The 17577-nt window shown below is 43.1% G+C and overlaps 1 protein-coding gene across 10 annotated transcripts in view; it reads right to left on the bottom strand.

Moving 5' to 3' along the window:
* The window catches only part of LOC110530744 (runt-related transcription factor 2), a 177514-nt gene that overhangs the window by 17056 nt on the left and 142881 nt on the right, over positions 1-17577 (bottom strand). For all 10 annotated transcript variants that reach the window (XR_016497563.1, XR_016497567.1, XR_016497568.1 and 7 more), the window contains 2 exons: positions 9814-9990; positions 8623-8784 (listed from right to left, as the gene is read on the bottom strand). Coding sequence is in view for 3 of the 10 variants with exons in the window: in XM_021613996.3 (XP_021469671.3) it covers positions 8623-8784; positions 9814-9990 (339 nt within the window). In the remaining 7 variants the exon portion in view is untranslated. The remainder of the gene's footprint in view (positions 1-8622; positions 8785-9813; positions 9991-17577) is intronic.

The raw sequence follows: 17577 nt of genomic DNA, 5'->3' as shown, positions 1-17577 counted from the left end.
CTTCAACACTGTCAACCATGCCCTGCTGTTGGCCTTGGACGCTGTTGACCATGCCCCGCTGTTGGTCTTCAACACTGTTGACCATGCCCTGCTGTTGGTCTTCAACACTGTTGACCATGCCCTGCTGTTGGTCTTCAACACTGTTGACCATGCCCCGCTGTTGGCCTTGGACGCTGTTGACCATGCCCTGCTGTTGGTCTTCAACACTGTTGACCATGCCCTGCTGTTGGTCTTCAACACTGTTGACAATGCCCTGCTGTTGGCCTTCAACACTGTTGACCATGCCCTGCTGTTGGCCTTCAACACTGTTGACCATGCCCTGCTGTTGGCCTTGGACGCTGTTGACCATGCCCCACTGTTGGTCTTCAACACTGTTGACCATGCCCTGCTGTTGACCTTGGACGCTGTTGACCATGCCCTGCTGTTGGCCTTCAACACTGTTGACCATGCCCCGCTGTTGGCCTTGGACGCTGTCAACCATGCCCCGCTGTTGGCCTTCAACACTGTTGACCATGCCCCGCTGTTGGCCTTGGACGCTGTTGACCATGCCCCGCTGTTGGCCTTCAACACTGTTGACCATGCCCCGCTGTTGGTCTTCAACACTGTTGACCATGCCCCGCTGTTGGTCTTCAACACTGTTGACCATGCCCCGCTGTTGGCCTTCAACACTGTTGACCATGCCCCGCTGTTGGCCTTCAACACTGTTGACCATGCCCCGCTGTTGGTCTTCAACACTGTTGACCATGCCCCGCTGTTGGCCTTCAACACTGTTGACCATGCCCCGCTGTTGGCCTTCAACACTGTTGACCATGCCCCGCTGTTGGCCTTCAACACTGTTGACCATGCCCCGCTGTTGGCCTTCAACACTGTTGACCATGCCCCGCTGTTGACCTTCAACACTGTTGACCATGCCCCGCTGTTGGCCTTGGACGCTGTTGGTCTTCAACACTGTTGACCATGCCCTGCTGTTGGCCTTGGACGCTGTTGACCATGCCCCGCTGTTGGCCTTGGACGCTGTTGGTCTTCAACACTGTTGACCATGCCCCGCTGTTGGTCTTCAACACTGTTGACCATGCCCTGCTGTTGGTCTTCAACACTGTTGACCATACCCTGCTGTTGGTCTTCAACACTGTTGACCATGCCCTGCTGTTGGTCTTCAACACTGTTGACCATGCCCTGCTGTTGGTCTTCAACACTGTTGACCATGCCCTGCTGTTGGTCTTCAACACTGTCAACCATGCCCTGCTGTTGGCCTTGGACGCTGTTGACCATGCCCCGCTGTTGGTCTTCAACACTGTTGACCATGCCCTGCTGTTGGTCTTCAACACTGTTGACCATGCCCTGCTGTTGGTCTTCAACACTGTTGACCATGCCCCGCTGTTGGCCTTGGACGCTGTTGACCATGCCCTGCTGTTGGTCTTCAACACTGTTGACCATGCCCTGCTGTTGGTCTTCAACACTGTTGACAATGCCCTGCTGTTGGCCTTCAACACTGTTGACCATGCCCTGCTGTTGGCCTTCAACACTGTTGACCATGCCCTGCTGTTGGCCTTGGACGCTGTTGACCATGCCCCACTGTTGGTCTTCAACACTGTTGACCATGCCCTGCTGTTGACCTTGGACGCTGTTGACCATGCCCTGCTGTTGGCCTTCAACACTGTTGACCATGCCCCGCTGTTGGCCTTGGACGCTGTCAACCATGCCCCGCTGTTGGCCTTCAACACTGTTGACCATGCCCCGCTGTTGGCCTTGGACGCTGTTGACCATGCCCCGCTGTTGGCCTTCAACACTGTTGACCATGCCCCGCTGTTGGTCTTCAACACTGTTGACCATGCCCCGCTGTTGGTCTTCAACACTGTTGACCATGCCCCGCTGTTGGCCTTCAACACTGTTGACCATGCCCCGCTGTTGGCCTTCAACACTGTTGACCATGCCCCGCTGTTGGTCTTCAACACTGTTGACCATGCCCCGCTGTTGGCCTTCAACACTGTTGACCATGCCCCGCTGTTGGCCTTCAACACTGTTGACCATGCCCCGCTGTTGGCCTTGGACGCTGTCAACCATGCCCCGCTGTTGGTCTTCAACACTGTTGACCATGCCCCGCTGTTGGCCTTCAACACTGTTGACCATACCCCGCTGTTGGTCTTCAACACTGTTGACCATGCCCCGCTGTTGGCCTTCAACACTGTTGACCATGCCCCGCTGTTGGCCTTGGACGCTGTTGACCATGCCCCGCTGTTGGCCTTCAACACTGTTGACCATGCCCCGCTGTTGGTCTTCAACACTGTTGACCATGCCCCGCTGTTGGTCTTCAACACTGTTGACCATGCCCCGCTGTTGGCCTTCAACACTGTTGACCATGCCCCGCTGTTGGCCTTCAACACTGTTGACCATGCCCCGCTGTTGGTCTTCAACACTGTTGACCATGCCCCGCTGTTGGCCTTCAACACTGTTGACCATGCCCCGCTGTTGGCCTTCAACACTGTTGACCATGCCCCGCTGTTGGCCTTGGACGCTGTTGACCATGCCCCGCTGTTGGTCTTCAACACTGTTGACCATGCCCTGCTGTTGGTCTTCAACACTGTTGACCATGCCCTGCTGTTGGTCTTCAACACTGTTGACCATGCCCCGCTGTCCGGACAATCATGGACGTTTTAAATACCCAGCATACATTGCGAAGGAGGCGGCGTATAAAGTGGTTGCTTTGTCCCTCAGTCTGTCATTATGCCGGTCCTGTTATTACCCAGAGTCTTCGTGGTTCAGTCTCACAGCAAGGATAAAAAAAATCTGATCTGTGCTAACCGCTGCTTAGGGAACCAGTCAGGTAGGCCACACCCCTTAGCCCCAATATATCTAAAGTCTACAGGAGAATAAACAAACAGAGGACAATAGACCCACGCTATGTGTCTGACAGACTGTAACAAACACTTCCCAGCTAGCACATTGGTTCCCTTGGCAGGTTGGAACATATGTTTTTGGTTTCAAATTGGTTGTAGGAAGGAAACCATATGTTTCCTGACTGGTAAAACTGAACGTTTTTTATGTTCTTAGAGAACAGAAGTGAAAATATGCTTGTTCTGGGAACGTTTATTTTTAGGTTGCAGGGAGGTTCTGACAACGTTTTACTCTGGTTCCAGGGAGGTTCTGAGAACGTTTTACTGTGGTTCCAGGGAGGTTCTGAGAATGTTTTACTGTGGTTCCAGGGAGGTTTGGAGAATGTTTTACTCTGGTTCCAGGGAGGTTCTGAGAACGTTTTACTGTGATTCCAGGGAGGTTCGGAGAACGTTTTACTGTGGTTCCAGGGAGGTTCTGAGAATGTTTTACTGTGGTTCCAGGGAGGTTCGGAGAACGTTTTACTGTGGTTCCTTTAAAGACTTCCTGGGAGGTTTTAGTAAGAGGTTATTTCAATTTTTTTCAACTGTTTTGAACTCCAAGCACAGATAGGACACGTGTCATGACGTGGCCTCCAAGCACAGATAGGACACGTGTCATGACGTGGCCTCTAAGCACAGATAGGACATGTGTCATGACGTGGCCTCCAAGCACAGATAGGACACATGGTGTCATGACGTGGCCTCCAAGCACAGATAGGACACATGGTGTCATGACGTGGCCTCCAAGCACAGATAGGACACATGGTGTCATGACGTGGCTTCCAAGCACAGATAGGACACATGGTGTCATGACGTGGCCTCCAAACACAGATAGGACACGTGTCATGACGTGGCTTCCATGCACAGATAGGACACATGTGTCATGACGTGGCCTCCAAGCACAGATAGGACACATGTGTCATGACGTGGCCTCCAAGCACAGATAGGACACATGGTGTCATGACGTGGCCTCCAAGCACAGATATGACACATGGTGTCGTGACGTGACCTCCAAGCACAGATAGGACACATGGTGTCATGACGTGCCCCTTTCTGGGTATAGATCACTGCTTCCCACTCTCTCCTACACCCAGGTTCTGTTATCTCAGGTTATACATTCCTGGAGGAGACTCTCTCCTACACCCAGGTTCTGTTATATCAGGTCGTACATTCCTGGAGGAGACTCTCTCCTACACCCAGGTTCTGTTATCTCAGGTCGTACATTCCTGGAAGAGACTCTCTCCTACACCCAGGTTCTGTTATCTCAGGTCGTACATTCCTGGAGGAGACTCTCTCCTACACCTAGGTTCTGTTATCTCAGGTCGTACATTCCTGGAGGAGACTCTCTCCTACACCCAGGTTATGTTATCTCAGGTCGTACATTCCTGGAGGAGACTCTCTCCTACACCCAGGTTCTGTTATCTCAGGTCGTACATTCCTGGAGGAGACTCTCTCCTACACTCAGGTTCTGTTATCTCAGGTTATACATTCCTGGAGGAGACTCTCTCCTACACCCAGGTTCTGTTATCTCAGGTTATACATTCCTGGAGGAGACTCTCTCCTCCACCCAGGTTCTGTTATCTCAGGTCGTACATTCCTGGAGGAGACTCTCTCCTACTCCCAGGTTCTGTTATGTCAGGTTATAAATTCCTGGAGGAGACTCTCTCCTACACCCAGGTTCTGTTATCTCAGGTCGTACATTCCTGGAGGAGACTCTCTCCTACACCCAGGTTCTGTTATCTCAGCTTATACATTCCTGGAGGAGACTCTCTCCTACACCCAGGTTCTGTTATCTCAGGTTATAAATTCCTGGAGGAGACTCTCTCCTACACCCAGGTTCTGTTATCTCAGGTTATAAATTCCTGGAGGAGACTCTCTCCTACACCCAGGTTCTGTTATCTCAGGTTATACATTCCTGGAGGAGACTCTCTCCTACACCCAGGTTCTGTTACACCCAGGTTCTGTTATCTCAGGTTATAAATTCCTGGAGGAGACTCTCTCCTACACCCAGGTTCTGTTATCTCAGGTTATAAATTCCTGGAGGAGACTCTCTCCTACACCCAGGTTCTGTTATCTCAGGTTATACATTCCTGGAGGAGACTCTCTCCTACACCCAGGTTCTGTTATCTCAGGTTATACATTCCTGGAGGAGACTCTCTCCTACACCCAGGTTCTGTTATCTCAGGTTATAAATTCCTGGAGGAGACTCTCTCCTACACCCAGGTTCTGTTATCTCAGGTCGTACATTCCTGGAGGAGACTCTCTCCTACACCCAGGTTCTGTTATGTCAGGTTATAAATTCCTGGAGGAGACTCTCTCCTACACCCAGGTTCTGTTATCTCAGGTCGTACATTCCTGGAGGAGACTCTCTCCTACACCCAGGTTCTGTTATCTCAGCTTATACATTCCTGGAGGAGACTCTCTCCTACACCCAGGTTCTGTTATCTCAGGTTATAAATTCCTGGAGGAGACTCTCTCCTACACCCAGGTTCTGTTATCTCAGGTTATACATTCCTGGAGGAGACTCTCTCCTACACCCAGGTTCTGTTATCTCAGGTTATACATTCCTGGAGGAGACTCTCTCCTACACCCAGGTTCTGTTACACCCAGGTTCTGTTATCTCAGGTTATAAATTCCTGGAGGAGACTCTCTCCTACACCCAGGTTCTGTTATCTCAGGTTATAAATTCCTGGAGGAGACTCTCTCCTACACCCAGGTTCTGTTATCTCAGGTTATACATTCCTGGAGGAGACTCTCTCCTACACCCAGGTTCTGTTATCTCAGGTTATACATTCCTGGAGGAGACTCTCTCCTACACCCAGGTTCTGTTATCTCAGGTTATAAATTCCTGGAGGAGACTCTCTCCTACACCCAGGTTCTGTTATCTCAGGTCGTACATTCCTGGAGGAGACTCTCTCCTACACCCAGGTTCTGTTATGTCAGGTTATAAATTCCTGGAGGAGACTCTCTCCTACACCCAGGTTCTGTTATCTCAGGTTATAAATTCCTGGAGGAGACTCTCTCCTACACCCAGGTTCTGTTATCTCAGGTTATACATTCCTGGAGGAGACTCTCTCCTACACCCAGGTTCTGTTATCTCAGGTTATACATTCCTGGAGGAGACTCTCTCCTACACCCAGGTTCTGTTATCTCAGCTTATACATTCCTGGAGGAGACTCTCTCCTACACCCAGGTTCTGTTATCTCAGGTTATAAATTCCTGGAGGAGACTCTCTCCCCCTGGCCATGCAGAAAGAGAGACAGAGAGAACAAAGGATTTCACGTGGCCGAACTCCTAAATCTCCAAAAGGGGAATTTGAAACAAAATGTCCACTTGTTTGATGGTGGGAATGGTCCGTGGACACTAAAGGGAGGGGTATGACGAGTGTTTTTCATTTGGTGACCTCGGAGAGTACAGGAAACACACATAACTCTATCTCTGAATGTGTACATTTCTCAATAATGGGGTTTGCATCTAATTCTTGTATAAAATGAATGAGTAAAGAATAAACTATTCGTGAAATGATGTAATGTGATGTTAAACCTTTAATGTGAGAGAATCCCTTCAAAGTTGAACTAAGTCATTGGCCCGCCCCCGTGAGCACAGACATGATCAGGCATCATAGAACCACCTTTTCTACTGTTACGAATAAAAAACCCTACTGAGGAGATCCTCTTCAGACCACGCATACCTCGGTGTAAGCTGAGGTGGCACAGGTTTGAGTACCAAGACTGAGCAAACCCACAGCATGAGCTGTTATTGCGAATAGTTTAGACCTAAACCACATGGAGCTTCGGCTACACGACTGGAAATGGTTCAACTCTGAGACTATCGATCCCAACAGAATAAGAGCAAATCTTAGATACTAATTACTAGTCTGCAGCTGGAAATTATGTCAACCTGGGATGCCTGAAACATCTATTCTATGAGAACATTTCTGAATGGTACTCTGAAGTATCCATTCTAACCACGATAGACTTTGATCTTCAGGGAAGCAGAGCGAGAGACTCAGATAAACTCTCCAGCAGACAGACGGACGATTCCAACAGAGATCACGACGACACACTGGGCGTAAATGTATATTGATTGCAATTATTCCCGAAGAAGTAAGCGTTCACGTGCAAAGGATTAGCATTTCAATTAATATAGTAATATAGTGTGTAGTGATCATTTTTGTCTTTCCCGCTTGTTCTCAGTCCACACCCACTTCCCTTTGTCCACCAAGCCGTCATATCAGTTTAGCCCATTAGGGAACCTCCCCTATCATTTCCTTGTAACCATATCGACTGTTTGTGTGTTTATGCATTTCTGTGATTATTTAGTTAGCTAGTAAATAAATTATTAAGCCAATTGGTGTATGGATGATTCATATTAGAGTCTGGGTTCGTGCAGATAACCAACAATATACGATGTTGGGAATGAGACTAACGTGAGGTAAAGAATAATTCATGAATAGAAGACTAATTGATCAGATATTAAAATATCTGAAGAGTTATATTAGGAAAATTATAACTTTGTAATCTGAAGATTTTCCTTGGTGCCCCGACTTCCTAGTTAATTACATTTACATGATTAGTTTAATGCCGTAATAATAATTACAGAGAATTGATTTGATAAAATAACAGTCACTTTTAATGATGCCAAAGACAGGATAATGTGAATTCATTTTTTAGGCATTAATTATGCAAACCCATTTATTTTTGTGACACCAATAGTCTTCTGTTCTCTATCCATGGAATTAGTCCATTGTGCCACCAGGCTCGAGCTAGCATGCCGCCATGTTGTTTTTTACGCATACAAAGCTGTTCATTTTAGTCTATTCAAACAGACCCCATTTCAAAGGAAACAAGCACTCATTAAGATCAGGAAATCAGATCAGCAAATTAGTGGGCGTGGCCAACACACTTAACAAGATAGAGGATAAAGAGAGTTTTGTTGAAGAACGGAATATATATGTTAATGATTTTATGTATCTTGTTTTTATGGAAAGTTTTCTTAATAACGTTCTCAGAACAATTTGAGAACTTGACTTTAAATACAACCATGAGTAAACCTGGACGAAACGTTCCCACAGAAGAATGTTGTTTCTTAATGTTCTCTGAACTATTTGAGAACATTCCCAATGTCAAACCAGTTGGAGAACGTTGCTAGAACCAAAATGAAATGTAACCATGTTTGAACTTTTGGGAAAATGTTGTTAAAGTAATGAAAAACAATTAGAAAATTATGTTTTTTTGTCAAGTTACTTAAATGTGCTGTGTTCCAAAGCCAAGCAACTATCCTGCACCGTTCCCAGAACGTTGTGCGAAGGTTGTATGATAAATAACCAGAGGACAACCACACTCTGAGAACCACACTCTAACCACACTATAACCACACTCTAACCACACTCTAACCACACTCTGAGAACTACACTCTAACCACACTCTAACCACACTCTAACCACACTCTGAGAACCACACTCTAACCACACTCTGAGAACCACACTTTAACCACACACTAACCACACTCTAACCACACTCTCACCAAGCTCTAAGAAACATAAGGTTCTCAGAACGTTATGTGCTAGCTGGGGTAGAAGTGGCTATTTTGAAATCCAACAGAGTTAAAGAGAAACAAATCACAGAGCAAATGTCATTTAATCTGATTCTTGGTGTTAGTTATTGTTTATTTATAGTGTGTGTGTGAGAGTGTGTGTGTGGGTGTGGGTTAGTGTGCGTACACGTCAATGTTTGCGTGTTTGTGTTACCTGGCAGGCGGCGGGGCAGGTCAGTGATGTTGGGCAGGCCGGTGGCTCGGCTGGAGGAGAGGGGCGTGGTGGAGTGGACAGATGGGGAGGTCATAGGACTCAGGTAGGACGGGTAGGGCTGCTCATAGGACCAGGAAGGAGATGACTGAGACTGGCGAGGGTCTGGAGGAAGGAGGAGAGGGATGGTTGGAGGGGAGGAGGAGGAGGAGGAGGAGGGGAGGGGAGGGAGGAGCAGAAAGAGTGTGACTTGTTAGCTATTACTGCATAGCTGTTTCTTTCTCTGTTGTCCAGTGTTCCACCTCGACAGGGCCGATGTAATAGATACAGACAACTAGAGAACTAGAACAGGAACTGGAACATAAAAGGCTGTGAGTGTTATAGCTACGGTCTCACCTGGTATCGTTGTCTGTCACTGGGGTTAGAGTGGTTCAAGTTACGGTCTCACCTGGTATCTGTGTCTGTCCCTGGGGTTAGAGTGGTTAAAGTTATGGTCTCACCTGGTATTGAGAAGGTTAAGGGGGGGGTAATGTTATGGTCTCACCTGGTATCTGTGTCTGTCCCTGGGGTTGGGGTTAGAGGTATTAGACTCACCTGGTATCTGTGTCTGTCCCTGGGGTTGGGGTTAGAGGTATTAGACTCACCTGGTATCTGTGTCTGTCCCTGGGGTTAGGGTTAGAGGTATTAGACTCACCTGGTATCTATGTCTGTCCCTGGGGTTAGGGTTAGAGGTATTAGACTCACCTGGTATCTGTGTCTGTCCCTGGGGTTAGGGTTAGAGGTAGTAGACTCACCTGGTATCTGTGTCTGTCCCTGGGGTTGGGGTTAGAGGTATTAGACTCACCTGGTATCTGTGTCTGTCCCTGGGGTTAGGGTTAGAGGTAGTAATCTCACCTGGTATCTGTGTCTGTCCCTGGGGTTGGGGTTAGAGGTAGTAGACTCACCTGGTATCTGTGTCTGTCCCTGGGGTTGGGGTTAGAGGTAGTAGACTCACCTGGTATCTGTGTCTGTCCCTGGGGTTGGGGTTAGAGGTATTAGACTCACCTGGTATCTGTGTCTGTCCCTGGGGTTGGGGTTAGAGGTATTAGACTCACCTGGTATCTGTGTCTGTCCCTGGGGTTGGGGTTAGAGGTATTAGACTCACCTGGTATCTGTGTCTGTCCCTGGGGTTGGGGTTAGAGGTATTAGACTCACCTGGTATCTGTGTCTGTCCCTGGTGGTTGAAGGAGTTGGGTCCGGCGTTGAGTGGCTGTCGTTGGGGTTGTGTCGGCATGGCAACCCTCATGGTTGTCTGTCTGATCCTCTCCAGCTCACTGAGACGGTCTGAGAACAGGACTGTTTTAGGAGACTCCTCTAGCTTCTGACGATGTCCTGTACAACAACAACAATAACAACAATGAGACGGTCTGAGAATAGCACTGTTATCCTGATTCAGGCAGAAAGCCTGAGGTTTATAACATATTCTATCCTGATTCAGGCAGAAAGCCTGAGGTTTATAACATATTCTATCCTGATTCAGGCAGAAAGCCTGAGGTTTATAACATATTCTATCCTGATTCAGGCAGAAAGCCTGAGGTTTATAACATATTCTATCCTGATTCAGGCAGAAAGCCTGAGGTTTATAACATATTCTATCTTGATTCACACAGACAACCTGATACTGTACACCATATGAAAGATACAATACTGCTGTCTGTTTTCAACTGCACAATTACAGAACTGATTAATAACCCTGCCAACGATACACTTCTAGAACTCATTAATAACACCTACAATTATTCACCTCTAGAACTCATTAATAACAGTCCCCAAATACACACTTCTAGAATTAAAATTAAATCGTACCCAAATATACACTGTTAGAGCTCATTAATAACCCCAACAGTCCCCAACTATAAACTTCTACAACTCATTAATAACAATCCCAACTATACACTTCTATAACTAATTAATAACCCCCCAACTATACACTTATAGAACTCATGAATAACAATCCCCAAGTGTACATTTCTAGAAGGCATTAATAACCCCCCAACTATACACTTCTAGAACGTATTAATAACCCTCGAACTACACACTTCTAGAACTCATTAATAACAATGTCCAAATATACACTTCTAGAACTCATTAATAACAATGTCCAACCATACACTTCTAGAACTCATTAATAACAATGTCCAACTATACATTTCTAGAACTCATTAATAACAATGTCCAACTACACACTTCTAGAACTCATTAATAACAATGTCCAACCATACACTTCTAGAACTCATTAATAACAATGTCCAAATATACACTTCTAGAACTCATTAATAACAATGTCCAACTACACACTTCTAGAACTCATTAATAACAATGTCCAACTACACACTTCTAGAACTCATTAATAACAATGTCCAACCATACACTTCTAGAACTCATTAATAACAATGTCCAAATATACACTTCTAGAACTCATTAATAACAATGTCCAACTACACACTTCTAGAACTCATTAATAACAATGTCCAACTATACACTTCTAGAACTCATTAATAACAGTCAACAACTATACAATTCTAGAACACATTAATATCCCCCCCAACTACACACTTCTATAACTCACTAATAACAATCCCCACACTATACACTTCTATAACTCATTAATAACACCTAGACTATACACTTCGATAGCTCACTTATAACAATCCCCCACTATACACTTCTATAACTCACTAATAACAATCCCCACACTATACACTTCTAAAATTAATTGATTACCGGGATTGGGTATGTTGCTTTCTAAATGTAAAATGTTACAGTTACTAGTTACCTGTCCAAAATTGTAATCGGTAACGTAACTTTTGGATTACCCCAAACTCAGTAACGCAATCTGATTACTTTCAGTTACTTTTAGATTACTTTCCCCTTAAGAGACATTAGAAGAAGACAAAAAAATATATTTTTATCAATTGAACAACATCTATTGCAGGATAAATCAATGTTAAAGTTTACACAGCTGGATGTTAAATGTAGCTTTATGGGTTGGTTATGTAGGCTTCCTCTAACCCATCGCTTTCTACCACGATTAAATCATATCTTTACATTAAAAACCAGTCTATCAGAATTCCAGTCATTTCAATAAATGTTATACCCCTTGATCTTCAAGAATAGGACTTGGAAATATGGAACTACAGATTAGCCAAACTGTTTTACATGAGCATGACCCCAAAACTATGAACTTATTAGCCAGCCCTACTCTGTTGTTTAAGATTTAGTTGTCATGGAGGACTGATTGGGCTCATTGATTCGATATGCCATTTGCTGCATTTGCAATAGGCCTCTTGTTTACCTTTTTGTTGGTGACACTTTGATATATTGATAACATGCAGCTTCTATAATTTGTTAATAACCCCCCTCAACTATACACTTCTAGAACTCATTAATAACCCCCCTCAACTATACACTTCTAGAACTCATTAATAACCCCCCTCAACTATACACTTCTAGAAGGCTTTAATAACCCCCCTCAACTATACACTTCTAGAAGGCTTTAATAACCCCCCTCAACTATACACTTCTAGAAGGCTTTAATAACCCCCCTCAACTATACACTTCTAGAAGGCTTTAATAACCCCCCTCAACTATACACTTCTAGAAGGCTTTAATAACCCCCCTCAACTATACACTTCTAGATCTAATTAATAACCCCCCTCAACTATACACTTCTAGAAGGCTTTAATAACCCCCCTCAACTATACACTTCTAGAAGGCTTTAATAACCCCCCTCAACTATACTCTTCTAGATCTAATTAATAACCCCCCTCAACTATACACTTTTAGATCTAATTAATAACCCCCCTCAACTATACACTTCTAGAAGGCTTTAATAACCCCCCTCAACTATACACTTCTAGAAGGCTTTAATAACCCCCCTCAACTATACACTTCTAGAAGGCTTTAATAACCCCCCTCAACTATACACTTCTAGATCTAATTAATAACCCCCCTCAACTATACACTTCTAGATCTAATTAATAACCCCCCTCAACTATACACTTCTAGATCTAATTAATAACCCCCCTCAACTATACACATCTAGATCTAATTAATAACCCCCCTCAACTATAAACATCTAGATCTAATTAATAACCCCCCTCAACTATAAACATCTAGATCTAATTAATAACCCCCCTCAACTATACACTTCTAGAACGCTTTAATAACCCCCCTCAACTATACACATCTAGATCTAATTAATAACCCCCCTCAACTATAAACATCTAGATCTAATTAATAACCCCCCTCAACTATACACTTCTAGAACGCTTTAATAACCCCCCTCAACTATACACATCTAGATCTAATTAATAACCCCCCTCAACTATAAACATCTAGATCTAATTAATAACCCCCCTCAACTATACACTTCTAGAAGGCTTTAATAACCCCCCTCAACTATACACTTCTAGAAGGCTTTAATAACCCCCCTCAACTATACACATCTAGATCTAATTAATAACCCCCCTCAACTATACACTTCTAGAAGGCTTTAATAACAGTCCAACTATAAACATCTAGATCTAATTAATAATAGTCCCAAACTATAAACATCTAGATCTAATTAATAACCCCCCTCAACTATACACTTCTAGAAGGCTTTAATAACCCCCCTCAACTATACACATCTAGATCTAATTAATAACAGTCCCAAACTATAAACATCTAGATCTAATTAATAACCCCTCTCAACTATACACTTCTAGAACGCTTTAATAACAGTCCAACTATAAACATCTAGATCTAATTAATAATAGTCCCAAACTATAAACATCTAGATCTAATTAATAATAGTCCCAAACTATAAACATCTAGATCTAATTAATAACAGTCCAACTATAAACATCTAGATCTAATTAATAACAGTCCCCGACTATAAACATCTAGATCTAATTAATAACAGTCCCAAACTATAAACATCTAGATCTAATTAATAACAGTCCAACGATAAACATCTAGATCTAATTAATAATAGTCCCAAACTATAAACATCTAGATCTAATTAATAACAGTCCCAAACTATAAACATCTAGATCTAATTTATAACAGTCCAACTATAAACATCTAGATCTAATTAATAACAGTCCCAAACTATAAACATCTAGATCTAATTAATAACAGACCAACTATAAACATCTAGATCTAATTAATAACAGTCCAACTATAAACATCTAGATCTAATTAATAACCCCCCTCAACTATACACTTCTAGAACGCTTTAATAACAGTCCCAAACTATAAACATCTAGATCTAATTAATAATAGTCCCAAACTATAAACATCTAGATCTAATTAATAACAGTCCAACTATAAACATCTAGATCAAATTAATAACAGTCCCAAACTATAAACATCTAGATCTAATTAATAACCCCCCTCAACTATACACATCTAGATCTAATTAATAACAGTCCCAAACTATAAACATCTAGATCTAATTAATAATAGTCCCAAACTATAAACATCTAGATCTAATTAATAACAGTCCCAAACTATAAACATCTAGATCTAATTAATAATAGTCCCAAACTATAAACATCTAGATCTAATTAATAATAGTCCCAAACTATAAACATCTAGATCTAATTAATAATAGTCCCAAACTATAAACATCTAGATCTAATTAATAACAGTCCCAAACTATAAACATCTAGATCTAATTAATAATAGTCCCAAACTATAAACATCTAGATCTAATTAATAACAGTCCAACTATAAACATCTAGATCAAATTAATAACAGTCCCAAACTATAAACATCTAGATCTAATTAATAACCCCCCTCAACTATACACATCTAGATCTAATTAATAACAGTCCCAAACTATAAACATCTAGATCTAATTAATAATAGTCCCAAACTATAAACATCTAGATCTAATTAATAACAGTCCCAAACTATAAACATCTAGATCTAATTAATAATAGTCCCAAACTATAAACATCTAGATCTAATTAATAATAGTCCCAAACTATAAACATCTAGATCTAATTAATAATAGTCCCAAACTATAAACATCTAGATCTAATTAATAATAGTCCCAAACTATAAACATCTAGATCTAATTAATAATAGTCCCAAACTATAAACATCTAGATCTAATTAATAACAGACCAACTATAAACATCTAGATCTAATTAATAACAGTCCCAAGCTATAAACATCTAGATCAAATTAATAACAGTCCCAAACTATAAACATCTAGATCTAATTAATAACAGTCCAACTATAAACATCTAGATCTAATTAATAACAGTCCCAAACTATAAACATCTAATCTAATTAATAACAGTCCCCTACTATACACTTAAATAACCCATTATTAACACACACCCCCCTCACCCAACAATACACTTCTAGAGCTCATTACTAACAGTCCCAAACTATAAATTGGGAAAGTATTCAGACCCCTTGACTTTTTCCAAATGTTGTTACGTTACAGCCTTATTCTAAAATATATATATTTTTTAAATCATCATCAATCTACACACAATGTGCCATAATGACAAAGTCAAAACAGGTTTTTTGAAATGTTTGCAAATGTATTAAACATTTTAAAAATAAATACCTTATTGACATAAGTATTCAGACCATTTGCTATGTGACTCAAAATTGCACTCAAGTGCATCCTGTTTCCATTGATCATCCTTGAGATGTTTCTACAACTTGATTGGAGTCCACCTGTTGTAAATTCTATTGATTGGACATGATTTGGAAAGGCACACACCTTTATATTTAAGTTCCTACAGTTGGGCATGTCCGAGCAAAAACCAAGCCATAAGGTCAAAGGAATTGTCCGTTGAACTCCGGGAAATGATTGTGTCGAGGCACAGATCTGGGGAAGGGTACCAAAACATTTCTGCTGCAGTTTGTAACCACCAAGACTCTTCCTAGAGCTGGCCATCCGGCCAAACTGTGCAATCGGGGGGGAAAGGCCTTAGTCAGGAAGGTGATCAAGATCCCAATGGAAACTCTGACAGAGCTCTGGAGTTCCTATGTGGAGATGGGAGAACCTTCCAGAAGGACAACAATCTATGCAGCACAAAACTGTAGTTTAGTGAATTGTAAATCTAACTCTTCTACAGTGAATCATAAAACTGACTCTTCTGTAGTGAATCATAAAACTGACTCTTCTTTAGTGAATTGTAAATCTGACTCTTCTGCAGTGAATCGTAAATCTGACTCTTCTGCAGTGAATCATAAAACTGACTCTTCTTTAGTGAATCGTAAATCTGACTCTTCTGCAGTGAATCATAAAACTGACTCTTCTGTAGTGAATCAGATAAGGGAGTTATTGGACATGAGAGAGAGGACCACAAATACACATTTTATCAAGACACCGTTGTCCTAGAGCACATAAAAAACTATGCATACCTCGGCCTAAATATCAGCGCCACAGGTAACTTCCACAAAGCTGTGAACGATCTGAGAGATCTGAGAGACAAGGCAAAAAGAGCCTTCTTTGCCATCAAAAGGAACATAAAATTTGACATACCAATTAGGATCTGGCTAAAAATACTTGAATCAGTTAAAGAACCTATTGCCCTTTATGGTTGTGAGGTCTGGGGTCCGCTCACCAACCAAGACTTCACAAAATGGGACAAACATCAAATTGAGACTCTGCATGCAGAATTCTGCAAAAATATCCTCCATGTACAACGTAAAACACCAAATAATGAATTAGGCCGATACCCACTAATTATCAAAATCCAGAAATGAGACGTTACATTCTACAACCACCTAAAAGGAAGCGATTCCCAAACCTTCCACAACAAAGCCATCACCTACAGAGAGATGAACCTGGAGAAGAGTCCCCTAAGCAAGCTGGTCCTGGGGCTCTGTTCACAAACACAAACACACCCTACAGAGCCCCAGGACAGCAACACAATTCGACCCAACAAAATCATGAGAAAACAAAAAGATAATTACTTGACACATTTGGAAATAATTCACAAAAGCATAGAGCAAACTAGAATGATATTTGTCCCTAAACAGAGAGTACACAGTGGCGGAATACCTGACCACTGTGACTGACCCAAACTTAAGGAAAGCTTTGACTATGTACAGACTCAGTGAGCATAGCCTTGCTATTGAGAAAGGCCGCCGTAGGCAGACATGACTCTCAAGAGAAGACAGGCTATGTGCACACTGCCTATGAAATGAGGTGGAAACTGAGCTGCACCTCCTAACATCCTGCCAAATGTATGACCATATTAGAGAGACATATTTCCCTCAGATTACACAGATCCACAAAGAATTAGAAAACAAACCCAATTTGGATAAAGTCCCATATCTACTGGGTGAAATACCACAGTCTGCCATCACAGCAGCAAGATGTGTGACCTGTTGCCACAAGAAAAGGGCAACCAGTGAAGAACAAACACCATTGTAAATACAACCCATATTTATGTTAATTTATTTTCCCTTTTGTACTTGTCACACCCTGATCTGTTTCACCTGTCCTTGTGCTTGTCCCCTCCAGGTGTCACCCATCTTCCCCATTATCCCCTGTGTATTTATACTTGTGTTTTCTGTCTGTCTGTGCCAGTTCGTCTTGTTTGACCAGTCAACCAGCGGTTTTCTCATAGCTCCTGTTTTTCCTCGTCCTCCTGGTTCTGACCCTTGCCTGTCCTGACTCTGAGCCTGCCTGCCCCTGACCTTGAGCCTACCTGCCCCTGACTCTGAGCCTGCCTGCCCCTGACCTTGAGCCTGCCTGCCCCTGACCTTGTGCCTGCCTGCCCCTGACCTTGAGCCTGCATGCCCCTGACCTTGAGCCTGCCTGCCCCTGACTCTGAGCCCGCCTGCCCCTGACCTTGAGCCTGCCTGCCCCTGACCTTGAGCCTGCCTGCCCCTGCCCCTGACCTTGAGCCTGCCTGTCCCTGACCTTGAGCCTGCCTGTCCCTGACCTTGACCCTG

This window comes from Oncorhynchus mykiss, chromosome 8 (genome assembly GCF_057628025.1).
Source record: "Oncorhynchus mykiss isolate SJ-2025 chromosome 8, ASM5762802v1, whole genome shotgun sequence".
NCBI classification, from domain to species: Eukaryota; Metazoa; Chordata; class Actinopteri; order Salmoniformes; family Salmonidae; genus Oncorhynchus; species Oncorhynchus mykiss.
Note: the sequence above shows the minus strand (reverse complement) of the source record. Positions and strands in the feature narration are given on the sequence as shown.